At 40.3% G+C, this 27150-nt stretch overlaps 2 protein-coding genes and 1 long non-coding RNA gene across 11 annotated transcripts in view; all 3 read left to right on the top strand.

The window, feature by feature from the left end:
- The window catches only part of LOC122659873 (DNA repair protein REV1), a 31403-nt gene extending 26462 nt beyond the window's left edge, over nt 1-4941 (top strand). For 5 of the 9 annotated variants that reach the window (XM_043855023.1, XM_043855024.1, XM_043855019.1 and 2 more), the window contains 6 exons: nt 14-295; nt 374-447; nt 1268-1354; nt 1425-2023; nt 3758-3818; nt 4843-4941. In XM_043855023.1, the coding sequence (XP_043710958.1) occupies nt 14-295; nt 374-447; nt 1268-1354; nt 1425-2023; nt 3758-3818; nt 4843-4896 (1157 nt within the window). In that variant the 3' untranslated portion in view covers nt 4897-4941. Of the gene's footprint in view, nt 1-13; nt 296-373; nt 448-1267; nt 1355-1424; nt 2024-3718; nt 3819-4842 lie in introns of those variants that run through there. The other 4 variants (XM_043855022.1, XM_043855021.1, XM_043855025.1 and 1 more) reach the window with 4 other exon arrangements.
- Nucleotides 4942-5581: 640 nt separating this feature from the next.
- Nucleotides 5582-7157, top strand: LOC122659908. Its single transcript, XR_006332577.1, has 3 exons — nt 5582-5609; nt 5763-5881; nt 6746-7157. It is a non-coding gene; the product is annotated as an uncharacterized LOC122659908 (long non-coding RNA).
- A 15053-nt stretch (nt 7158-22210) lies between these two features.
- LOC122658198 lies at nt 22211-22942 on the top strand. The gene has a single exon (XM_043853110.1). It carries the CDS (start codon nt 22211-22213, stop codon nt 22940-22942), a length of 732 nt encoding a protein of 243 aa, XP_043709045.1.
- Nucleotides 22943-27150: the final 4208 nt, after the last annotated feature.

Raw genomic sequence — 27150 nt, 5'->3', positions numbered from 1 at the left:
GCACATGTTGCAGATAATGGGGTACAAAGTGTTGATGAAAGTTCTCGTAAACTCATCAATTCAACTGGTTCTTCATATGTGCATGCAAATCAATCAAGGGGAACTTGTTTAAACCAGGTTTCTGCGCTGCCGCCAATATGCCATCTTGATAGAGGGGTTATTGAGAGTCTCCCTCCCGAAATATTTTCAGAAGTAAATGAAATGTATGGTGGGAAGTTAGTTGATTTCATGGAGACAAACAAAGATAAATGTGGCAGTTTAAGTGGTTCTATGTGCACCACATCACAAGTGGAAGGTAACCTTTTCTTATATGGCTGTTAAAAATCTGAGCCCATACTCATTGGAAAGAACCTTAAATATTGATTTTGTCTAGGTGCAGGAAATAAGGGCAAGAGACCTCTTTCTCCAAATGTGGTTCACCTAAGAAGCGTTACAGCTGAAGGCATGGTAAGCTTCTCATTTATATCTATGTCTTGTTTCTTCTTGTATATTTTTTCTCTCATCCATAATGTTGCCTTGGTTGTGTGAATGGACCTTTTGTCCAGCATCCTGACCGCAGGAGACAAGTAATAGCAGATAACCTCTTAAATTTCTGAACACGTTACTGTGTTCATTTATGTACTAATATGCTTGTACCAACCAAAATTAAGGGAAAAATGTTATGAAACAGCTATAAGGTCACTCATGCTCCATGGAGATAAGCGTGATAATTAAGAATGATATGCATGTATGGCACATATGGAAACAACCTCTCTGCAAAGCAGGGGTAAGGCACTAAGGCTGCGTACATTTGCCCCTCCCAGACTCTGCAGTAGCAGGAGTCTCATGCACTGGGACACTCTATGCATGTATGGCACATGTTTCATGCCATTGCTATCACTACGAAAAGCATTTTGGTTTGAGGAATGACTTGGTTTTCTTTGATGTTAGTTTCAGAAAGGTTTAATTTACATATTAGTAGTGGATAAGTTTAATTTAGACGAGTTTTGCATATTTTATTTTAGGGAAAAGGCTGGGTATGCTAGCGATATACCATAAGCTAGCACCCTATGTGTCTATTTCTCTCTTCCTCCCTTTGAGGGTTAAGGGAGTCATTTCAAAAGGGGGAAGAGAGAGATAGACAGATAGGATGCTAGCTTACGGTATACCGCTAGCATACCCATCCCTCTCCCTTTATTTTATATGCTAATGATCCATGCTGCATCTCCCAGTGGCAACCAGTACTATGTTATCCTGATGCACTTCTTTTCTTGTTTCAATGCATAAGTCTTCGGATCCTGAAGTAGGAGTTCTAGGAAGGGATATCACTAAAAAATTGCCACTGCCATCTCCTGAAACTGAAAAGGCAAATCAGGTTTGTTATTTCATTTTATGCATTTCCATGGGTACCATGCACAATAAAAATGAATTATATTTTATTTCAGGTGAGGCAGAATACATTCCAGGAAATCCAGTCACTAGCTGTTTCTATGTCTGGATCCTCAAATTTGAATATGACCACTGTGGGTGCTGATCGAGTAGATTTAATGCCTGCCTCTTTAAGTCAAATTGATATATCAGTTTTGCAACAATTACCTGAAGAACTGAAGGTCGACATTCTGGAGTTACTTCCTGCACACAGAATACCAGAATGTTCTAGTGATGCTACTCTAGATCCCCCAAGGGAATACTGTCATGACACAGTGAGAATGAAGAGCAATGAAAATCATTTGAAGGGATCTGAGTCAGCTTCAGAGAATGGTATTTGGGCTGGAAATCCTCCGAAATGGGTTGCGAAATTTAAAGCCAGCAGTTGCTTGATTTTGAACACTTTTTCCAAGATATATTACTCATCTGGGATGACTGGGCTTTTGTCACCAATTCTTCAAAGAGCAGTTTCTTTGCCTTCTCTTTCTCTGGATGCAAGTCGTGATGTTTGGGATGAAGCTATTTGCAGCTTCTCCGAGCTTCTGAAGCAGTACATCAAATTAAAGATTGAATCAGATATTGAGGAGATCTACATTTGCTTTCGTTTTCTCAGAAGGTACACAAACAAGACAAATTTTGTTTTCATTTTATGTGAAAAGACCCATGCTGAATCAGCATTGCTGATTGTCTTCCTTTGTCTGTTTTCATTTAGTATCTTTCTTCCACTTTATTCCCATTGACCCCCTATTTTAATTTGAATTTTTTTTTTTTTTTTTGGGATAAGCAATGTCTATGGTAGAAATAAGGATTTTGTGTGAGATATAGGAAGTGTTAGGGAGTTACAATGTCTTTTTTGTTAATATTAGTTTTGATGCTGGAGCTAAAGCAGCAGCTAGATGTGTCTTTAGTCTTATGTACCTTCATTCTCTAATAACTAGTTTTTAAGTATTGCTAGCATAGTTGAGGGGGTTAAGATTCCAAATTTATAATTTCAATGGCTGTTTTAGAACTGAGCTCTATAAGAGTCATGTGAGAGGTCTTTGGCCATCAGTTTTGCTTCATATTGTCAAGAAATATTTTGACAAAAGGGCGTACCCAGTGCACGAGGCTCCAGCCTCTGCGGGGTCTGGGGAGGGTCATAATGTACGCAGCCTTACCCCTGCTTTCGCAGAGAGGCTGTTCCAGACTTGAACCCATGACCACTTGGTCACAATGGAGCAACCTTTACTGTTGCACGAAGGCCCACCCTCAAACCTTTGGAATGAGGATGAGTCCAGCTAAACTGGAATGATAATATAATCTTTTTATTTCTTTTTAAAATATTTAAGCAGTTGTTAAACCGGAATGATAATAATTCAAATCAAATTAATGGAATGGCGGTCATATTATCCATTGAGTCCATTCTTTGGGTGCTGTTTGGAATCTTCTATGCATCCACTCGTGTCTTTCAAGGTGTAACATTAGTGAAATTGGATTGCTTCTGGAAAGAACCATGAGGAAAGACAACTGATGACCCGCTCCTTAACTGCATGTTAAAAGTTTATTCTTCTAAGCATTTTAGCTCAGCCCGGTGGAAGCTCTTGTTTTGGAGCTCCCCAAAATTGAATTTATTAATGCTCTTTGTTGGTAATTCCATATTTCTTGCTCATATTTGAAAATTTTGGTTGGAACCACCAGTAGAATATGTCAATTTAATGTCTTACCATTTAAATTTTATTTCTTCTTCCTTTTTCTTAGGGGTACACAATCAAGGTTAGAGGTAAGTGGGTGATGACTGGTTTTGAATCATGGCTGTAGTCCAGTTGGCTATTCTTCAATGGTGCTACTTACATTATATTTCTTGCATTCCTAGTTCTACATATTGTTTGTATGAAACAGTGCATGTGGGTGGAGCAATTGCTCCTCCATATGTATGGACTTCTTCTCTTCTGGGAAAAACCATTATCTTAATTACCAGTTATCATCAACTCCAGATTACAGTTACTGTTTTCTCCTTTCACATTATTTGCCATTTGAACACTATAGTTGTCTGATTATCATGCTGTATCCTTGTGTGGTGGTGCATTTTAGTATTGAAAATTAGAACGTCTTAGTATGTGGTGTATAAAGTGCTAACCAATAATGAAGGCATCCTAGCAACGCTTGCCACCCCAACGATCAGGGGTTTCTTCACTTTCTGAGTTATTTTGTGTCACTCAATATTAATGATAACATTCAATTCTTACCATAGTTCTTATGATTTTTCTTATTTTCTATAACCTGGTGCGGTAGGGACTTGGGCATTATTCCGTGTAGCCTTGTATGTTGGTAGCTAGCAAAAATTTTAACTACAATTTGTTAATCCCATCAGGTTCACAATGAAGTCAAGGTTTTTCCTACAAGTATATGATACTGTTCTTCCTTTCCTTCAGGTGCATAGTTTTCTTTCTTGTTATTTCTTGTTAAGATTTGCTTGAATGGATGAGCTTACATGCCACCTTTCCTTGTGTAACAATAATAATATCTTATTTCAAAGGTCCCCTTTGTAAGTATCAGGTGTTTATATGAATTGAAGTAAGGAAATTAATGGCTACATGTTGGGCTGAAGACTTTATCCCGAGTAACATTGTTCCCTATTTTGATATGAAAAAGATAAGCAGAAATTCTAAAGTTATTTAAATATACTGCATTGTAGGGGAAAACATACTAATCCATACTTTCATAGGGGTGCACTGGGGCAGGCTGGGCCAAGTTTTCGAAAACCCAGGATCAGCTCTAGCCCAGCCCATCCTGACATTAGTCTAGGAAGGTCCCAACCTGAGCCCAGCCCAACATTGCTTAATTTTGCCCAGGCCTGCCTGCAGAGACCGACCCATAATATATTGGTAGTTTGATTTGAACCCTAGCATGGTGATGGCAATACATAAAGCACACCATTCACCAAATGACTTTAAGGACACATAATTGCATGAAAATATAGGCTTGGACTGTGCCAGGCTGAATACCCTAACCTACCCAGCGCAGCCTGACCTCAAATTGGAATGAAATCACAGCCCAAGCCGGGAAATAATCAAGTAGGCCAGGCTTGGGCTCAGATTTTTGGGCCCAAGTTGCCCCCCTACTAATCTAGATTTTATTCTGTTGCTTCATACATTTACATTACATAGTTCAGAGCAGATCTTTAATAATATATGTTTTGAGTTTAATATTTATCCAATGCTTCAACATATGGTCAAATTGACTCCTTTGCATTTTAAAAAATTTGCATTGAACTTTATAATTTAGTGAGTTTAATGGATTTTATTAGGTCAAGAATATTCCTGAGCATCTTGAAGTTTGTATTTTATCTGTATGTCTTTTTTACCTCCCACATTAGTTATTGACTTGGTGCAAAGTATTTCTCATTATTTTTTGATTTTCCTAATTTTCTGATTGCTAATATGTTCATTGTTATAGAGTTCCATCAATGAACACTATGGGGGATACTTGCATATTTCAAATGCAGAGTAGGGTGTCACTATCATTCATTACAGAACCAGCTTGATCCCCTTCCCCTGGTAAGGCATCATACCAATTGGCATTTGCTTGATTTCTAGAGTCATCACATTACATTCAAGTGCTTAGCAGCCATTTACATGATAAATGTTCTAGATTAGAAGTTATCTTAGAGACTCTTCAGTAAATTGCAAGAAAAAAAAGCAACCAATATAGCTAATAGTTAAGATAGGGTTTTTAGATTTTTTTAAGTCTAACTTAGTTGCATACTTGGGAAAGTTCACTTTTGAATGTGAGCTGCGCCACCTGAGAAACCTAGGTGTTGCTTGTGGACCTCCCCATTAGCTTAGGAGCTTGGGTGGGAAAACATACTAATCCATCTCTCTGCAGAAGCTCAAGTGCTCAACCAAATGGTGGCTCACACTATCTCATCTTGAGGCATATTTGAAGGCTTAAAAGGACACACCCAAATGTCATGGATTTTTCTTCTTCCGCTCTCTCGTCTCTGTGTTCATGGGCTTCCTGGGCAGCGTTTTACTGCCATGTGTGTATGACGACACAAGAACGATAATCACTTGAGGGGTCTTAACTACTAATAACCGTTGACTTTGTTAAACTGTTCTTGTTTTTGCGGAGAATTCGATGAACTGGTTGGGATAGGGCTTGGTTAAAGTTTCTTCACTCTGCAGCCCTTTGAGGCTGTCAGAATCTGTTCATCTTTAAAGAGGGTAGGTTTTCCAACATAAGGTTTATTACTTCTGATTTCTTTTATGGGAGTCCTGACTAAGCATATAACCTCTTATTGATGTTTTGAAGATGATATGTATAGTTCTAGATCCTGCTTTGATGTATAATCTTTTTGGACTCATTTTTTATTCCAGAATATCGGGCACTATTTAATTGTGTACTTGGAGGAGAGTTGTGGTATTATTTTTCATCCTCTCACTTTTCCTTGTGAGTACTTGGCGGAGCTTTGATGTTACTGTGAATGAAGCCGGTGGTGAGTAGTGATCTGCCACTTTCCTACTCTCTTAAATCTCGGTTATTATTCTCAGGACTTATTTTATCCAGCTACATAAACCAATTGCCAATATATATCACTTTTCGTTCTATGCTTCCAGCATTTTGGTTGGTGCTTGGTAGTGTAAATTTTACTCTTTGTGCAATTCACCAGTGGCACCTAGGTCAAGTTGTAGAGTCAAAACTATGACAATAGATTCAATTCATTTTCTCTGCTGGCACTATGATCTATAAACTACTGGGAACTTTACTTTTGGTTGCCGATTCCCTGGTTAATCACTTGGGTTGATAGAGTGATGTATATGTCATGTTCCCTGCTGTTAGGGGTCTATAGCTTCAGAACTTTTCTTTAAGCAAAAGGTTGTGTACATTTGTTTGGGGTGGTTGGTCGAGATTGCAGAAGTTTGTTACCATTGTTTCCCTTCTTGGTGTGAAAGTAGCCTAGCTATTTGTTTGTAAGCAAGAGGTGAAAAATATTAAACTAGAGCTGACATCTCAATATATTGCATAGCCCCTATTAATTTCATCTGCTAGCTAATCCAGAGAACAAACTTCAATGTTATTATAATCAGAGTGCTGATACTTACGAATAAATTTTTGTGCAATTCTATTGGTTGAGCAGTGGGCAAATGCAATAGATGCAGACTTAAAATTGCAGGTCTTAGCATTTAAAAATAATCTGAAAATATGCCAGATCATCCTTCAAAATCATTGGTTGGCCATTTGAGTAATATATTTTTTTCCTGTATCAGATTTCAGTCTCTTGGCTCCAGTCCTAGCAATTGCATAAATGTGGGAAAATCCTCGAGTTTCCACTTTTGAAGTTATTTTTGCGAGATCTCAGGTACTAATGTGCCATTGAGACACTGAAACTGCTGTTCAACGAGATGATGCTGATTTTAGGAGGGGTTGAAGCTGCAGCCAGTAAAGAGATTCCCAACTTCTTGGAGTGTTCGGACTCTTAAGGTGGCTGTGGATTGTATATACTATGCTGCCATACCCCCTCCCCTATTGGTCTGTCAAGTGGCGGCTCCATTTTCTTTTCAGGTAAAGGCACCTCCTCCATCTAATTGAGAAGGCAAAAGGAATATCTTGTTAATAACAGTTTTGAATTTTGATTTAGAGTCAGAAACCAGTTTTGGTGCTTTCTACAGTTGTAGATGAGACATTTATGTATAGCTGTCTTCCCCTCTGGCCCTCAGCACCGGTTGCAAGAGATGAAAGAGGTCACAAATGCTCTAGGTCGTAAATCGCTGTTCATACCTTGTAAAGAAAGAAGCCTCGAGTTTGTACTGCTGGGTCAGATGTACTGACGGCTTGTGCTTTGATACATTGAGAATTGATGATAATTAATTCTTGTGTCACAGAAACATTTATATGATTGGGAAACTCCACAGAAAATAACTTGCTGTGCACAGAACTTAAATCAGTATCGATTGTAAAGAATGGCTGTTTCCAACTTCCATACAAGTTCGGTGTTGTGAGTTCATTCCTTTTTTCTTCTATTATATAATTGGGGATTAACAGGACAAAATCAAAGCTGAGCGCCTGGGGATATCTCAATCCTAATTCCCTAGTGAGCTGGCCTGAACATGTTTCAGCCTAAGTTTCAACTCCAAAGAAATATTTCTAGAATCTTTTTACTGGGAGGGCATAAGGGGGCATTATGGTAAATCGTTCACGGGTTAGTTGTTGAAATTTTTGGTAATTTTAGATTTTCAGTTTTTAATAATTAAACCAGAAAAACTAGACCAAACAACCTATTTTGGACCTAAAATCTTTCCAAAATCTGAAATGGGAAATGAAAAGCTATACCAAAAAAACTGCCCTAATTTGCCCTTTTAAGTTTAACCCCTACATATTCTTTTATAACTAAGATGGCCCTATAAGAAATATTGAGAACCTCCTGTTATCCCTAATGCTAATTTGGTTTCCTCTGCTGAAGGCCTGCTAAGCCCAACCTGTCAATTTCTGTGGATGATGGTTTCAATATTTTGTTATTGCCTATTGGGGTTTGATTTAGCGTATGGGCACTAGATTGGGCCAGCTTAATATTGGATATGTTACAGGATTTGATTTAATCCGTTTCATTTGTTCTGGAGTTTTTGACGTATTGCTCAAGTACTTAATATTTGGTATCAAAGCTAGAAATCAAGTCACAGGGTAGAGTGGAGTGAGAGCCGTTGAGAACGATTGCAACGAAAACGTGGTGGTCTATTGTGTGCTTAATGGGGTTTGATCTAGGTCCTAAATGGGGTCAAACTAGTTTGGGATAAATTGCACATTTCCTTGTGGGATGCGCAGATATGGAAGTTTGAAAGGCCTTTTTAAAGCAATGCTAGTCTAGAATCTATGAAGGTCAGTGGGAGATGAGCTTCCTATAACATTGCAAGAATAGGGAAAACCAGATTTGATAGAAGACGGTTGGTTCTAGGATATGAGAAGTTTCCTTAAATTGGGAGAGGGGGGGAAAAAAAACCAATGCAAAACACTAAATTTGATAGTAGGTCTTATGGGTGCTCAGAACTGAATCGAATGGGGATTTTGATTCAATGAAATAATAGCCAACAGGAATCAGAAAACAGATGTGGAAAATAGGAGATTTTGAAGCAGCGTTCTCCGTCGGACTTCGGTAAATTGTATTGAATTTTTGTGGAATCATTCTCTCCAGCATCCATCGCCGGTCACCACTCACCACTGTTCCAAGTATCTCCTACTCGAAGTAGTCCTCGAGGCCAACAATTTCAAACATTACTTGGCGCTTTAATGTGAGTATAAGGTGTTTGTCACTTGGTCCAGGTACATTTCCCTATGCTGTACTTCAAACTCTTCATCGATATACAATTCATGTAGAAAAATTGATATTTCTGAGGCTACCATGCTTGGTTTAGATATTTCAGGCCAAAAAGCTATTTTGAACGGGTTTGAGATCATGGAAGTGGTGAACAATGGGAGTTTGTCAAAGTGGTGGGTTCTAGGGAGTGTTGCTTTTGTTGATATTTTTGTACATGCGCTCCTGCTGATCTGAAACGTTAGGAACCAAAAACAGAGGAAATCACCTCATGGTCACCCTTGTTTGTGTATGGAGGAAGTTCATACACTAGGTTGTACTTACCAATGGCTCCCCTGTTTCAAATGTAAATCTACGCCTGAAGATTTCCTTTCTTTACTGTTTGCTAGTAACAATTTGGATTTGTATTTAATTATTGGCTTTGGTGGAATTGGCAAAGTCTATAAAGGGGTTCTTGAAAGCAACATGAAAGTTGCAGGTGAACCAAGTGAACCAGGAAAATTATCGCCCCAGTACTACTGGGGGTGCTGTGCGCATCGTGTGGCACAGCACCGCCCATGTTTGCACAGTGGGCCCCACTGTGCACACATGGGCGGTGCTGTACCGCACGATACGCACAGCACCCCCAGTAGTACTGGGGCGATAAAAGTCCAAGTGAACCAAGCACAGGGCAGCAGAGTCTTAAAACCCAGTTGGGATAGGATCGAATTGGTCAGGATCGGTGAGGAATCGATCAGAATCGGCCCTAATTTGTCCTAACCCTAGTTTTTGGAATTGGATCGGCCGATCTAGATCAGCTGGAATTGGGATCGATGTTGGCTGATTCGATCCCGATTTTTAAAACCTTGCTGTGCAGGGTGTCTCCATCAATGGAGTAGGGTTCACCCACCGAACTAAGGTCATTATTATCCTGACCCTACTATAAAATGTCGATAATGTCCTCCCCACTGTTCCCGATATCCATCTCAACACACCCAAACTCATAGACAAGGGATTTTCTATTGACCATGGGTGAAAGAAACTGCCTCCAATTTTTAAGCAGAGTCAAAGCATCTAATATGTTTTTTTAAGCGTGCAGGTATTTGTATCTCTGGTCATTGGGAGCAACTCTTCTTCAAAGCTTGTTGCTGCTACTCTTTAAAAGCAAGATCATCATGACCTTTCCTTGAAGACATCTGGTACTTGATCCCAAGGCTCCAATTGTTTGTTTTATTGTTTCCCATTTTCATAGAAACCCAAATTCAATTGCTTATACCTTAGTTTCTTTCTCCTTAATCAGATATTTCAGTTTTTAATTGGTCTGCTGGCCTAACAGCCGTGGGTGTTAAGTTAGCAAAACCCTAAAATTGTTGGATGTTCTTCTAGTCAATGTCAGACTTTACCATCTCCAGCTTGAAAACGTAATCTGTGAAGACTAAAATGGCCGCTAGGAGATGGTGGGCCAATAAATTTAAAAACAGAGGTGGGTAGGGTAGTGGAATCCATATAGGAGGAAAACACAGAACAGTCCAGTATTGGACCAATCCAGAACCATCTATCTCCTCGTAGTCCTTGCTACATAAAACTTTAGGCAAATATGACCCAACCAATGGAAAAGTCCTTCACAAGTTCACAAGTTCACACGTTCACAAGTGAAGATGAGTTTAAGGAAACAGTCCAATACAGAGACATCAACTAAACTTATATTTACTATCTTGACAAGATAAGAAAATTATGATGATGCCATGATTGTTTTATGTGTCTATTTTTTTTCTTAAATTCAATTTTTTTGAATTTTTTCTTTTTTGTTCTCGGCATCCAAACGTAGCCTTAGAGGGCACATAAAAAAGGATATTTGTTGAGTGCTGAGGCCTGAGTGTACATGCAGTGTAACCACTCTTCAAATACTGACACAGCATAGGGGTTGATCAAGAAAGGGTCTCTCATCTCATTAACTGGCCAATCATCCCATCATGTGGTATGTAGGATCTTTTTATTTTTTTTGTTTGGGGGGGGGGGGTGTTGACAAATGGTAAGCAGAAAATCCAGTTGTTTGTGACAAGGAGAAAATGACATGGTTCACCTACCACGTTACGTGATATGAAGGTAGGGATGTAAATGGATCGGATTCGGCTCGGATAGTGTTATATCCGCATCCGTATCCGATTAGTTTTCGAACGGATTCAGATAATGCTAAATAGATATGGATTAGATATTTTATCCGTCTACATGTAAATATAGCTTTTCAGATAGCTATAGCCTATCCGTATTCGCATTCGTTTAGTTTTCGGATGGATTCAGATAGTGTTAAGCGGATACGGAAACGGATTTCGGCTATTCATTGACACCCTTATATGAAGGGCATTTATGAAAGCAAAAGGATTGCGTCAACACGAAACCGTGAAACGTTCGCATATAGGTAGGTGATTGGGGTTAACATGACTCCATCAAAAGTTGTACTTTAACACATGGAATATCTATCATTCTTTTTGCTTCCGAAAATAGCCTCTCCATGTAGGGGGGGAGGGGTAAGACTCTATATATTCCTCAAACCCCGTGATGCGAAAGTCTCATGCACTGGATACGTCCTTTTTTTATAATTATTACTTGGGTTGTTCTTTGGAGTTTGGATCACTAAAGAAGAGCCAAGAGCCCTCCATTGAGATTATTTCTAAAACCTATCCTTGTTCTCACCATTATTTTGTATTTTGTTCCTCCATATAGCTAATGGTTGGTTTGGTTAGGCTGTCATTTCCAAAACCTATATCCTTTCTTCACCAATATTAATTTGCTTCATTCATTTTCTTCATTTTTTTGTGATGATGAAGCTTTTGTATTGCCTACCTAGACTCTCAAGAGCAACATCAAACCCCTAAAAAACAAAATTATCAGTTATACCCAACCAAATCACTCCCAACCAAAAGAAAAAGGGGGGAAATTGCATTCCTGCTCAAACTATTTCTTTAAAGAATTAAGAATCTCTCCAGAGTATAAACAGATCTCATTTACAATCGATAGGTGATAAGAAACTATTTACATGAAAGGAAAGAAATCGCAATCTCCTCAGTTAAGGAGAAGAAGGAAAAGAGGAAACTTTTAAAAGGGCTAGTGACCAGGTCCTTTCTCGCTGGGTCCAGCTGAAGTGAGCTGATAGGCCAAATTCCTGCCATGAGTGTTGTTATTGGAAGAAACGGATAGATGGGCTACTGAAACTGGGCTGGTTTCTAGGCAACCAGCCATCTCCTTCTTGGTCATCTCCATCATCATCGACCGTAGAGCTCTCGAATGAACAACTCTGGGCCGCATGATCAAGACCACCATCATAACCAGAAAAGCAATCCACAAGCGTTTCCTTGAAATCCTTTGGACCTTATTCCTTCTCAAACTCAAACCCATCTCTGGTTTCCCTCTATAACCTCTCTCTCTCTCTCTCTTTAGTTATCTATGGAGAGAAGTTCTTAAATTGGGTTATATATATAATATATAAGAAGGGTTCCGTTAAAAGGACGGTGAAGGTGAAGGGCTTTAGGGTCATGGAGGTTCCTTCCTTCCTCTCTCTTAAGTCTTAACTCGATAGCTACTCATGTTCCATACAGATTGGAAAGAGACATCTTTAACTTTTTAGGTTAACACACTTGGGCTGGTTCCAATTTATGACCTTACGTGAGAGAGAAAGGGGCCAAGAGTGGGGCCAGTGAGGGCGGCGTTCTTGGATGGACTAAGTTCTGTAAACCTACCTGACCATACAAATTGTTGCTCAGAATATTCTCATTCTCAATGCTAAGCTAAAAAGGTTGGTGTCAATGGCACCGCAAGATATAGAGAGAGATCCTTCCGGTGACTCGGTTCACTTTTGACCCCCATTTTCAAGTTTCAAATTTTCACCTCCACCTTTCATCACTTCAAAAATTCTTTCTGATATTTTTTTTTTTAATTTTTATTTTTAATTTTTAGTACTTAACGGTGACGAATTTAAGGAATGTTATCTAAAGAATAAAGCGAGCCCCTTACCACTGACCATGACCTTAGCAACATTTTTGGTGTCCATTGGATTGGCCAGAGAAGAAAAGAGGACTCCCCCACATGGTCTTTTTTTTTTTATAATTTCTAATCAAATATAGGATATGGATTATATGGCATCATCCACGGACCAGGATCCTCTCTAGTATCGGTGGGGCGGCGGTGCACATCTGACGGCACAGCAGAGGCCAGGTGGCACACATGGCACACATGGCCTCTGCTGTGCCGCTGGATGTGCATCGTCGCCCCACCAGTACTACAGAGGATTTTAATACCACCACACACACACTCTCAATGTCCCACCTATATGTATATATGTTACTAACATGGTTTAAAAGAACCGAATCGGGAAAAACCCTAGAAATCCAGTGAGTGTGGATGGATGAAGGGTGTCAATTGGTTCCGGTCAAGATATAATATGTACAAATCAATATCGAATAATTGTCATAACTTTAAAATCGAAATCAAGCTGAATCAATTTAGTTTTATTGGGTTTCTATTTGTTGGTTTAAGTGAATACAACATGTTGAAACAAATAAAGTTGAGAAGAAAAATACAACCTCATGAAGGTACATTCCCACAATGTGAAGTATGAGATATTTCATCCCTTTGTATATAGGGGTGTAAATGAATAGCTGAAATTCGTTTTCGTATCCGTATCTGTATCCGTTTAGCACTATCCAAATCCATTCGAAAGTTATGGATACGGATACGGATAGGCTATAGCTATCCGAAAAGCTATATTTACATGTAGACGGATAAAATATTCGATCCGTATCCGTTTAGTACTATCCGAATCCGTCCGATAGCTAATCGGATGCGGATGAGGATATAGCACTATCCGAGCCGAGTCCGATCCATTTACAACCCTATTTGTATATAACTAAACAAAGAAAGCTACAATAAGTAATTTCAATAATTATAGGATTTAGCTTCGATCGGTTTAATTCAAGCATATTGATTTCAATTTATAATCAAAACTGAATGAAAATTTTCCCTCTTCAAAACCAAAATCAAACCAATTTTTTTTCTCTTTCCATTAATCGGGAATTGGATCAGTCGATTCAGTCTTTTAAACCTCGGTAATTTATTGTACCAAAATAGTTTGAAAACCATGTTTTCTGACTCGACTCATTTTTCAGAAAAACCTGGTGACTTGACCTTCTCAAACCCGGTCAAGGCGAGTCACTTTTTTTAAAACTATTTTTAATACAATAAATATGTACAAATTAATTAAAAAAAAATTAGAAAAAATATGAGAAAAATTCAGATAAAATAATGAATCACATATCAATGCATTTTGAGTTTATACTAGTGAACAAGAGAACGGAGTCGAAGAGTTGAGGGTTTCTTACTATTTTAGAATATAGATTTACTATTTTACTCAACTCAAATTCAAAGTGAACCGACTTTACAGTTTTTAAAAAAATGACTAAACTCGTCGAGTTTATCATGATTCGAGTAAAAATATTGAGTCTTATTTGACTCGGACGATTTATGATCCAGTCTTGTCATTTTTTTACCCTGACCTAGTCTACGCGACACTTGACCTGATTTTCCAAAATTTTGAATCAACTAGGGTGACTCGTCCCAGTCAAAACCCGATTTTTCAACTAACTCAATAGATTGGGTTTAAGTTTGACCCAGTATGGCTGGGACGGACAGGCATGTTTGCCCAATTGGGTTATTGGTATTATTCAGATTCCCACGCAAGAGGAGAGAGAGAGAGAGAGGTAGTGTAGGTCTTCAAGGTTGGTGCTTATTGAAGTTAAGCCTACTTCCTAACATTTTTTTTCTCGAATTCCTAACAATTTTCAAAGTAAGCTAACGAAATCAAGTTTCATAGAAAGAAAACAAAAGCGTGAGGACGATAGTTTCCATTTCTTTGACTATTGATTTTGATCTTCAATTTTCAATATTTTGTCAACATTCTCCCTGAAACTAAGCTGCTGCTTGCAAAACAAACCAATAACCCTCAACTCAATTCTTTGGGGGTTAGTGTGTTGTCATAATCTCTTCTTTCTCTCCGCTTTTCTTTCTTAAGGAAGTTTTATTGGAGATGACAAAGGGAAAAAAAAGGCCCAAGGGTCAAGCAAGAACCACAAAGATAACTTGTTCTAATATCATTTTATCCAAAAGCTCGAGCTTCAGGATGAAGAAACCCTTCTAACGTTATAACCTCACATTACCTCTCCTCTCAAGAACAAATATATTAACCTTTATTCATTTACAGTAAGTTAATGGGCAAAAACAATGAGGGCACAGGATGAGGTATCATATAAGAGAGGTAGAGGGGTCATTTCAAAGAAGGGAAGAAAGAGATAGACTTAGTGGGCACAAACTTACACTACACCCGCAGTGTGCCAACCCTTTCTCCTTTCTAAATATAATTCAAAGCTTTATTTTGTCTTGTGATCAATACTGCTGCCAAGAATTTAATTCCTTGTTGATTTTGCAAGAACAGCATGTGGTGCCCTTGGATTGGCTGATGGAAAGGTTCACCCTCAAATCTAAAATCATCATTACTTCTCCAATTTATGATAAAGGTCTAAATGCCCTTCATTGGTCCATGCTACTTATCCAAAGATATTGATTGTCATAAGTGGGTGACATATGGCAAAAGTGAATCGGACGGCTATGTTGGAAAAGTTAAATTCATTTCTCTTCAGGCTAGAGCTCCGCGTGTTTTTTCCTGTTTTCAAAACTTTTTTGATTAGGGTCTCTGTGTCGACATTTCCAGTCGCTGTATTTTTCTATTGTTGGGAATTGATCATCATTGTGTAACCCCCTACAAAAAATAGTATAACAACAAAAAAATCCGAGTTATTGCGTGATTTAGAAGAGAATAAAGAAAACCTAGATGAGAAGATGGTTGATTTGAATCACTGTTGCCTTTAAGCCATCAAGTTCAGATCTGCTACCCACATGAGGACAGGTGGGGATAGATCTGAATCCTCCATGGGAGTATGGGACCCACGTCTCATGGAGGGGTCAGATCTGTCCCTACCTGTCCCCATGTGGGTAGCTGATCCGGATTCTAAGCATGGCATGTCTTGACACTTAATTAATTCCATACTACTAAAACATTTACAGGCCGTGTATTTTGACTTTTACATTTTTATTCTAAGTCTTTTTTTATTTTTTGGGAAAAAGAATGGTAATCAATCTAAATGCCTTGGAAATGATTGTCTTACCCCAATGGAATTTCTGTCTTATCATAAGGGCAAGGCAGTCATTTCCAAGGTAGTTAAGCGATTACCGTATCTAAGCATTGGAGCCTCGTGTAGAGTGTGACCAATTAGCGTTCTTAAACCCTTTGTTTTTTCATTAATGTAAAGAATGCGTACAGACTTGAATTGATTAAAGATCAATTCAAAACATTACTTCCAACACTCAACACAGATGAAGCTTGAAATTTTATGTTGTTCCATTGATCAGTGTGATCCACGTAACCTTTTAAGTCACCCAAGTTGTTGTCGAAAATTAATTAAGACAAATTGGAGAGGGAAAAAGAGGCTTTGACTTTTAACTTTTAATATATATTTAGTGATTTAGTCAAATATATAAGGTAGAAATGAGATCACGAGGAGGGACTAGGGAGGGTAGGGTTTCATTGCATACGTAACACCCCAAGAGGTTAGACTTAGAGATGGTATCATCAAAAAGTAAAATAAGTCGACTTAAATTATTACTTGAATTATTAAAGATTTATAGAAGTATAGTTTCACATCACTTTGTTCAGAATTTTGGTGATCTGAGTTCTTTCCATCTAATATCTTTAGGTTTTGGGTTAGACTCTTCAACATGGTATTAGAGTTAATGAATATTTCACTCATATTTGACGGTAGGGGTGTCAGTTTTCAGCTTGGTTAGACTGATCGAAATCAATCAGAAAATCCAGATATAACCGATGAAATCGATCAGAAAATCCAGATTTAATCAAACACTTATTGTTTTGGGCATTCATGAAATAGTTAGAAGATCGAATTGGATTGGATCAATCAAAATTGGGAATTGGAAAAGCCCAATAAAACATCGAATAGAAACCATATTTTCTGTTTTTTATATATATATATTTATATATGAAAAATCAAAATCAAACCAATAACAACATGATAATGGACCGATAAAAACTTGATAAGTCAACAACCCAATATAAGATCAAACCAAACTGAACAGAAACCGAACTTTGTCTTAAGAGTTTGATTCGACTTAATATAAGATTGAAACCGGTTCAACCCGATCAAAAACCAAATTGATTGATGGATTGACGCCCTTACCTGTGGGTTTGTTCATGTCTATAGTACTTTTGTATACTTAAGGAGCTCTCTCCACCTTGAGCTGGACCCTTTAATATAAATGAGTGAAAAAATACCAAATGTTTGTTTGTTTATGTTATAATCTCATATCAATCATATGCAAGACTGATTTCACGTTAATTATGAAAGTGATTTGATGTAAATTGATATGGTCTTGAATTCTCTCATCTTATAAATCGATTTATGGGATTAAGTTCTCCCACGATTCATATCAATTTCATCGATTCTTCACTAGGGCAAATTGTTAAACTTTAACTCAGATCAGTTATAGATTTTGGTCTTAGGTCTTCGTAAATCGATCGTAGTCTTAAACAATGTTAGGATTCGAGGACTGACTTCCTCATCTAAAGTTTGAAAGCCCACAAGTTTCAGAAACCACGCAAGAAACGATCGATGGAGGAAAGGTCAAGACTAGGAAAAAGTCGCAGTCGTCCCATGGCATTGAGCTCGAATGTCTGCAAATTTCACAAACGTGTTTGAGCAACAAGAAAGAGTTGACATTGGGCCTAACGATTCTACTATTGAATTAGAGAATAAAATCTCTTCTGATGAGGCTCGAGTAGGCCGACTTGGTCGATATTGAGAAAAAAAAATCCCTTTAATGGCGTCACCTGTTACTGTGTGTGTTAGGTAGAAGAGAGAAGAGAGTCATTGGATAGGCAACTAACCCACACTCAAAAATCGCACCAAAAGGCTCTCTCTGTTCTTACTTTTCACTCAATATCCTGAAATGGAAAGGAGGAGAGAGTGATCTATCAAAGAGTAAGAAACTTGGAAATTTTGGAACCCCAATAATGTTTTACTTTACCAGACATTGACACCCAAATTAATCCAGATTATATAAAATAAAAATGGGTCTTCAAAGGATTTCCAGTTTCCAAGTCATGGGTTTTACGCATTCAATTTTTTGAAATACAATAAATGCGTCTCTGTCTTATCTCCCCCTTTTTTTCATCTCAACCAGCCCATGAAACACAAGAACGTCCTTCCCCCGCCGATTTGCCAAGTCAAAAGACGGAAAGGCATCAGCTCCTTCTCTTTTCAGTCATATATATACAAGTTAGAACTCCTTCCTTCCCAAAAACTATTCTTTAAAGCATTAATACAAACACCAAGCGCCCAAAATGAAACTTCGTTATCTTCTTTTGTCTTTCAATTCCATTGCTGTTCTCGTCTCCCTCCTGGTCCTCATCGTCTCTTATTCCATGGCCGTGGATTGCTCCAGGCCTATCAATGATCATCCTTCTCCTTCTTCCATTAATGGCTTCACCATTAGCAGAGCATATTCTGGTCCAAGCCACCGTGGTTCTGGACATTAACCAAATCCCATAAACACTTTTACGTCGTTTCAAGATTTTGAGAGAGAGAAACAAAATTGGATTGTACTTGGATCGATCAGCCCACTTCAAATGTGATTATGCATCGTTACAAGCAATCTAAGGCGCTTCTGATAGAGTCCTGGTGCTGCAGAAAGAGCTCAAATATTAGTTCTTTTTCATTCTTTGTAATTAGTTATGTAACGGTATTATTAGCATCAATGAAATTTGAATAGTCGATGTTTGTTATTTTTTTTTTCTCTTCTTCTTGTGTCTTAGATTCCTGGTTGCCCTTTGGTTCCAACTTTGTTTTACTTCAGCAGAGTACAGAGCTGTATTTCCTTACATAAGTTTCTAAAGAGAAAGATATGAAAAACGTCGGATGTAAGTAATCTGATGGGAAGACTTATTAGTATTTCGGCATCCTCTCCGTAACTATTATTTTTTAAAGATGAGTTCTACGTAAGTCCCTAAGAGAGAATAAATTGTTTATATGCAAGAAAGACCGCAATCCGGTCGCGCCACACACGTCACCTCTGTGTTCCCATGCATTATGGGTCATTTCCTAAGTCCCCAGGAGTGCAATGGTCATTTCACGCCCCCTGTGTTAAGATACAATATTGTATTTTCTTACATTAGTTTTTGAAAAGAAAGATATGAAACATCGGGTGTGAGTAGTCTGATGTAAAGATTTATAAGTACTTGGGCATCTTCTCCTTAACTGCTAATTTTTAAAGATGAAATAGAGTAAATACATTACTGTCATCTTTGGCTTCTCCTTATCAGTTTCTGCTCCATCTCTCTTTGATTGGTTTGACAGAATTCTAAAATTGTTCGGTGGTGAGGGTTTGGGGGCCTCGATCGTCCTTTTCTTTCTTTAATGGTTTCCTAGAACTTGCAGTCTTATTGATCGAGAGAGGTACCCAAGGAACTGCATTGTTTTGAGGAAATTGGAAAGGAGAAACCAGAAGATGACAAGAAGAGGAAGCCGAATAGAGTGAATACACCCATATATTGAGCTAATTAATGCCATGGTTCACGGAGCCTTGCAACAAAGCAAGGAAATGGTAATAAAAAAAAATAGGGTGGGTTTGGTCCCCCTATTGGGGTAGCAAATGGCCGAAGATGCAGCATCTATTGCTTTGCTTGTATGTCGTTCAGATGTAACTGAAATCCATAATCAGAGACTAGCCGTCTTAGCAAAGATACATAAGTAAGGGTGCCAATCGGTTGGGTTACGGTTGTGGTTCAGTTCAAAATACATGTGGAAATCAAAACCGAATAGGAACATATTTTCCAGAACTTGTAATTCACTATTTGATTTTGACATGATTGGTATTCAGTTTGGGCCCTATTTTAGGGGAAATTTATCTCCTCTAATTTTCGGCCTGGCCCAGTTTCCCAAGTGCCTGTAATAAGGGGGATGGATCCCACTCAGGCAGAGTGTTCGGGCAGGGTAGGGTGGTCATTGTGCCCCTCCTTATTACAGGCACCAGAGGAACTGACCCGGAAAAGGGAATTGGAGGGGACAAAGATCCTATTTTAGGTGTTTGAGTCAACTTGTTCTATATTCAACAACAACAAACCCCTGAATTTTTTTCACCTGCGGTTCCCCTGCCCGGTACGGTTCCCTAGTGCCTCTAATAAAAGGGGGGTGGATCCCACCCGGATAGTGTGTTCGGTCAGGGGGTGGAATGGTCATTTCAATCCCCCCTATGATAGGAACCGCACAACCGTATCGATCAGCGAACCTCAGGGGATAAAGATCCCAAACCCCTTACTTGTTAGAGCCATAAATCATAATCCACCAAACTTTTTCCAAACATGAGAAATTAAGGAATAGAATTTAGCCATCACATTAATTCAAATATTAAAAAATAATATAATTTATTTAGTGTGAAAATGAATCGTGTTTCATACTTTCATTCAGTTTAATTTGTTTAGTTTTGTTTGGTTATTTTTTTTAGGAGAAAAAATCTTTGTAAGGGACATAGGGTCACACCATAAAACAGTGGGGGGAGTGACCGCCCCGCCCCCATGAAAGGTAAAAATGCCACACTCTCATTTGTGTTCCATGCGAGTAACCCCTGCATTCCCCCACAGAGAATGCTCCCGTTTTTTATTTTATTTGTAGGAGATTTAGGAATGCTCGTACTGTCTTAGAGTGTCGATAGTTGAAGAGACAAAAAAGAAGAAGTGAAAATTGAAATATTAGAACTCGTGTGTTAGCCTTTTAGGATTTAATATGGTTTAGATTCGATCATTCAAACTAATGGATTTTAATTTTAAATCGGAATTGAATCGAATCAAAATCGATTTGATTAAAATGACCGGTTTTTGTTCCCGAATCTAAATTGACATACTCTTTCTTTCAATCCCCTTAAATATGTAAGGCTGGAGCTAGTCAAGCTTCCTTTCTCTTATCTAGCAAGAGAGAGATGCCAACGAGAGAGCTTCCCGAATTGACCAACAGTCAAAAAGAATAATTTTTCAGAGAATATGGACCGAACAAATTCTTTTTTCTTTCGGCGTTTTTCGTAGTCCCATCGGTGAGAAAGAAAAGATACCACTAATTGGCACCTTACGAACTAGTCGAGTTGTAGCGATCAACTTCTCGTAAATTATTGAATTGGGAGGAGTTTGGAGCATATGTAGTTTGGATGGGCTACCCCAAGCCCAAGCCCATTCCCGCATGGAGGCTTTTTCCTACACCCCCAAACAAATCGAGTTGTTTAGTCCTGGCCTCTGGACTAGAATGCCCAGCTGCCTTGCAAGTTGCTGGCCCAACCTTGCTATCCAAAATTTTCTAATTTCCTAATGGGCTTTGCTAGTTACAGTACAATTCAGATATAAGGTAGGGGAGTCACTCTTCCCTCCTAGTTTCCTCCATTCCTAAAGGGCTTTATTAGTGGTCACCTATCCTTTCAAAAAACTGTGGCTCTGCTTGGTTGCAAGTAAAGGTAAATGAAGGGAAGTGAAACCATTTGTTTTAAAAAAAAAAAAAAAAAAAGTTCCGTAATCATGAGTGTGTGTTTACGTTTTTGGATAATATATATTTCAATGTAAAATTTATTTTATTTTGTAAGAGATGAAATCTAATAATCACATATGGTATGTTTGGCATTGTTACATGGATAATTACTCTTATAATTTTTTTTTCCAATTTAGTATTAAATCACTTTCTTTCTCTTTGTTTTTCTGTGATCCGATTCTTCTCTTACTACAGGGCGCTTGTCTAGCCAACACTTAGATCTGATTCTACCCAAACTTTTCTGATTTATTCCAACATTATCCACCTGTCTGAATGTTGTGGAGCAGTTTTTGGATATCAAACGGACCTCCCCATAAGATAATTTTAATGTGATCGATTTACCTTTTTTAGTAATTAGTTTCGCTAAAGCACTCGTTGCTCTAGCTAATTATCCATTTTTTCTGAGTGTGATTTCTATGTTATGTATAATCGTGCCTAAGGGTATAACGGTTGAAATAGATTATTCTTTTTGATCAATCAAAGCCCCGATTTTAATCGTTTTCACACCCTTACACGCAATGATTGTGACTTGTGAGTAGAGAATGCAAGATTTTTGTGGTTCATATCTTTCCTTCACCTAAGGTGAAGAAAGGAGTGTCTCTTCAACCATGATAGATTGATTGGTGATAAGATTTTCTCTCTTCAGCACGTGCGTACAAGTACGTGAACGAAAACCAGGCCGCCTTTGAATAATCAAAGTCACCGTCAACTCATAATGACTCGTTTTCTTTGTGTTTCCATTGTGTAGGTCCGTGGGTTGATGGATGAGTGGAGGAAAATTATCTCAGCTTTTGAATAGTCAAAGTCAGGATTTTTTTTTTTTTTTTTCTTATATAAAGAAAACTTTATGTAGATGTCTAGCTCGTCATCCTTCAGCCAAAGCAAAACTTTCATGGCTTCTCAACAAAGGTTCGTCTTCTTCCTCCTATCAGCTCTGGTGGTAGTAGCAATCACAGCTCTGCAGAGCGTCAATGCCGTGGAGTACCAAGTAATCAACAATGCAACCGGAACAACCGGAGGAACGAGGTTTTCGAACGAAATTGGCGTCGACTACAGCAAACAGACCCTGATATCGGCCACCCAATTCATCTGGCAAACCTTCCAGCAGACGAACGAAGATCAAAAGAAGAGCGTAGCGAGTGTGACCATGATCGTGGAGACCATGGATGGAGTGGCCTACGCTAGCAACAACGAGATCCACGTCAGTGCAAATTACATCGGAAGCTACTCCGGCGACGTGAAGACTGAGATCACCGGCGTTCTCTACCACGAGATGACACACGTTTGGCAGTGGAACGGAAACGGACAGACTCCTAGTGGTTTGATCGAAGGGATTGCAGATTACGTGAGGTTGAAAGCTGGATATGCGCCTTCCCATTGGGTGAAACCGGGTGGTGGGGATAGGTGGGACCAAGGCTACGATGTCACCGCTTACTTCCTCGACTACTGTAACAGTCTCAGTAATGGATTCGTGGCCGTTCTTAACCAAAGGATGAGGACAGGTTACAATGTCTCCTTATTCCAGGAACTGTTGGGGAGGACGGTGGATCAACTATGGTCTGATTACAAGGCCAAGTATGCGTGATCTGGTAGCATTAGTCTCTTACCCTATATTGTATTTTAGGCACCGTATGCTTGAGTGTAGAATAAAGAACCAATATTTAATGTATACTTGAGGGGACAAAATAAAAAAACTGGAAATACTGATTAATAAAGGTAGAATTATATGTCATGTTTGTTGAATTCTTGAATCATCGTGTTTTGATTTTGAGACCTTCTACCAAAACAGAAAAAAAAAAAGACTTTGAGACCATGGTTCTAAGTATCGTATCGGGTGATATGTATCGGTTTTACATGTAGTCAATCTTGATTCTGTGCCGATTCCGTATCGTTAACACGGTACGGACAAAGGGGTAAAATGGCCAAAAAATTCATTTTTTAAGGAGATTCAGGGGTAATTTTGTCTGATATTGATTTTGTAAGTGACCGATACCCGATCCAATACCGTGCACTAGAACCATGTTTGAGACAACAAATCCTGATGGACAAGGAATCCATGCTCATATCCGCTGCACAGGTCTTCAAAGGTCTGTTTGTAAGAATGAAGGGGTAAATTTCTTTCTAAGGAGAAAGTTTTCCTCCATTGTGCTGAAAGAAAAGTACACATATTTAGGGTCACTATGACTCGGATCTGGATCCTCTACTTCTGAGTTGCCCCTACTTTTGTGCGCCCCACACACACAGCAGTACGGGCAGTTCAACAGTAGAAAAATAGGTGATATAGTCCAAATCCTCTTTCGGATTTCTAGGAAGCTAGAATATTTTCTAGCTATCATACCAAATGATAACAATCTTTAGTTGACAGGAAGACAGAATTGCAAGGAATGCGCTGAGCTGAGACTTAAACTGTTTTGAGTGGCAGCAAATGAGAAAGAAAATTTTCATTTAAATTTTAGATTTTGTCACTAAACTTGAAAATTATATGGGAAAAAAAATGTGTGTATTGGCCTCCTTGCCAAATCAATGGGCGCATAAGAAGGAGTGCTTTGCAATTCGTATACAGAAGGTCCCTCTTGCGCTTCACAAAGTTGTATACAGAAGGTCATCATGATTATGGAAGAGAGATAAATGCTAGGGAGGAGAAAGAGAGTATGTGTAGGAGAATGTATACTACTAACAATATGTACATCATTTTTCCAATTATATATAAAAGTTGCATTGAAATTTCCAATTATATATAAAAGAGCGCTAACCTAAATCCTAAGGAGAGGTCGCAAGTTTAACTCTCCTCTACCCCATCGGATGTGTGTTGTCATCCTATAATTCTCCCCCTTGGGGCTGCCATCCTAGTGTCCTATGGCCCTTGATGGGAATAACCAAAAAATAATAATAGCATGTGATACTCTGAACTTTTTTCTAGGGAAAAAGAATGCTAACCGATTATGTGGTTGGCCTGGTTCAGCCTAGATACAAACTGATAAAGCATAAAATCACCTCACCAGTCAGAAGCTGTCACCCCAAGAACCGAACAGAGCTGAATCAGAAATCGGGCTGACCCGATCTCCGTCAGGTCGCATGGCTGGGCCGAGCACTCGGCCGAGCCCGCGACACATCACCCAAATCAGCCTTAAAACTCCGGCCGAGCACACACAGGGTGGCCTAAGCCGAGGTGACTTCTGAGGTCGACCTCCCATGCCGACCTCACTGGCCGAGCCCTCCACCAAAGTCCTCATAACGGCCCGCTGAGAATCGCGGAGCCATGTCAGCATGTCCCGAGAATCACGGGATAAGAATCGAGCCACAATCCCAACGCGATACGGAATCACGCCAAGTATGGACTCTTACCTTAACAAGAGTCCGACCTCGAAAATGACTCTCCACACCGCTCTGCGCAATAGAACCTTCCAAAAGAAGGATTCCTACCATACAAGGACTCTCCCAACCGCCTCACCTCATCCTCGCTCTATAAATACTCAGGTATGGAACTCTATGGCTCATCTCACTTGTTCCTAGCTGTTACACTGCTGCACTGGAGACTTGACTTGAGCGTCGGAGATTCCTAGGCCGAAGCCACACCGGCTCTCTTGCGCTCACTCGTCTTTTTACAGGCTCATCTGTGGGCGAATCGGACGACGGAGGTTTTCACACGCAATAGATTTGGCGCCGTCTGTGGGAATGACGTCATCAAGCCATCGTCGTTTCTACCAACTTCAAGAGCAGGAACAATGGAGCAGGAACAATGGTGCAAACAAGATCAGGACAGCACGGCTCCGCCTCCCGCGGGGATGAGCAGCAACCTGATAGACAAGCGAGACGTTCGCCGCCCCCTAAGGCATCACGGCAAGGCGCGCCTGGAATACCCCCCCGGCAGGGGGTGTGCAGCCCAACACGGGCGCCGCGGCCAATCCAACTCCCCCGTCGGAGGGTGGGAATGGTGGAAGTGGGTTGGACACAGCAACGATTGACCGGACACCGGTCGAGCCAAACTTGAACGGGCTGAGCCTACCACTGCCACCACCCTTACCGGAGGATTTGGATCCGGAAGCCCCGACGAATAATCGACAAGTTATGGATTTGTAGCTGCAGATGCTCCACACCAATGAGATGCTACGTACTTTCATGACCCAGATGGCCCGGGGTGGGCTAATGGGTCAACCACTGATCGAGCCCCCTCCAGCCCCAGTGGTCCGCGTAGAGGGAAACTTGTCGCAGAATGGTGGCCGGCATTAGCCCGAGCCTAGCCGAGCCGCATCGTCACATCCGCCTCGTCAAAAAACTCCTCCTCTGTGTCCCAATAGGAGCGCTCGACGGGGTGAGCAGGAGCATCGTCGAAGCCCGAAGACCAGGTAAGAGATCGAACTAGCGGCTTCGGTAGTGAGGAGATCGATATTTTTGGGGCGTCTCGGAGAGGACGGACAGTCGAAGGCACACCGAGAACAGTAGGAGGGCACACCGAGAATAGCCGAGGAGCCCCCGTGGGTCCAATTTCCAGGTGAAAAGAAGAATAAAGAGGGATGATGCTGACCGCGCCGACTAGAATGGCCAACCTCAACGGGATGACCAAGTGAACCAATCCCGAGCTGAAGGACAAAATGGTCGACCTCGGTCGAATGAACGGGACGATTTGCACCAGGTGGACAAGCCGAACGACCGAGCACATGAAACCGAGCTGGAAAAGCGGCTACGAGACTTGGTCGAGCAGGTTGAGGGATTGAAGAAACAGGCGACCCCTGATGCCTATTCACTGGTCGAACGACACCCTTATCCTCCCGAGATCATGATCGTGCCACTACCGGTTGGGTTCAAGCCTCCTCCCTTCAATCGGTATGACAGGACCACCGACCCGATGGATCATATCAACTACTTCAATGCGATGATGACTATGTACGGGGGAACCGAGATTGTCTCTTGTCGGGCTTTCCCTGCATCCCTGAAGGGCGCGGCGACCTCATGGTTCTCCTGGTTTCCACCGAACTCCATAACAGGCTTCGCTCAACTCTGTCGAGCCTTCGTCACGCACTGCCAGAATAGTATGAAACACAAGGAGATGACAATCAACCTCCTCAGCGTGAAGCAACGATCTGATGAGTCAATCCGAGTGTTCGTCTCACGTTTCAACAAAGAATCCTTAGACATCAAGGATTTGGATGAGGCCACGGCCCATACTGCGATGAGCAACGAGCTCGCTGACATGGACCTCATCAAGGACTTGGCCTAAAAGCCAACCAAAAACCTGGTGGAGCTGTTGGAGAGGTGCAATGAGTTTACAAATATGGCTGAGGTGCCCCAAGCCTGGAAGGGAAAATAAGGCCAAGTCGAGAAGAAAAGGCCGACGATCGATGACCGCAAGGAGGAAAAGCGGCCCAGGATGGATTGTCGAGCCGAGAGATCAGATCAAGCTCGGAGTCCCGATTACACCCCACTAAATACCTCACGCAAGGAGATTTTGATGCAAATACAGGACAGTGGGTACATCCGCCGACCTCGACCGATGCAAGCTGGATCATCTCAGAATCCCAACAAGTATTATCAATTCCACAAGGACACCGATCACGACACCGAGGATTGTTATCAGCTAAAAAGAGAGATTGAAGAGCTGATAAAAGCGGGGCACCTAAGCGATATGTCAAGGGAGGCCGAGAAGAACGTGGGGGTCGACGACCTGAAGATTGCGATCAAAGGAGAGCCGAGCCGAGGTCCGAAAATAGGCGGGGGGCCTAGCGTAACGAAGATAAAGCCCAAGTTGAGAAGAAAGATGACGGATCTGGGCCGAGCAGTGACAAGGGAGCTCCC

The sequence above is a fragment of the Telopea speciosissima genome, chromosome 4 (assembly GCF_018873765.1).
Source record: "Telopea speciosissima isolate NSW1024214 ecotype Mountain lineage chromosome 4, Tspe_v1, whole genome shotgun sequence".
Classification (NCBI taxonomy): domain Eukaryota; kingdom Viridiplantae; phylum Streptophyta; class Magnoliopsida; order Proteales; family Proteaceae; genus Telopea; species Telopea speciosissima.
The sequence above is the reverse complement of the archived record's forward strand: the minus strand, read 5'-3'. Positions and strand labels throughout refer to the sequence as shown.

What these genes read in the sequence shown, in the direction of transcription:
- LOC122658198 (XM_043853110.1), top strand. Translation starts at nt 22,211, where the DNA reads ATGTCTAGCTCGTCATCCTTCAGCCAAAGCAAAACTTTCATGGCTTCT.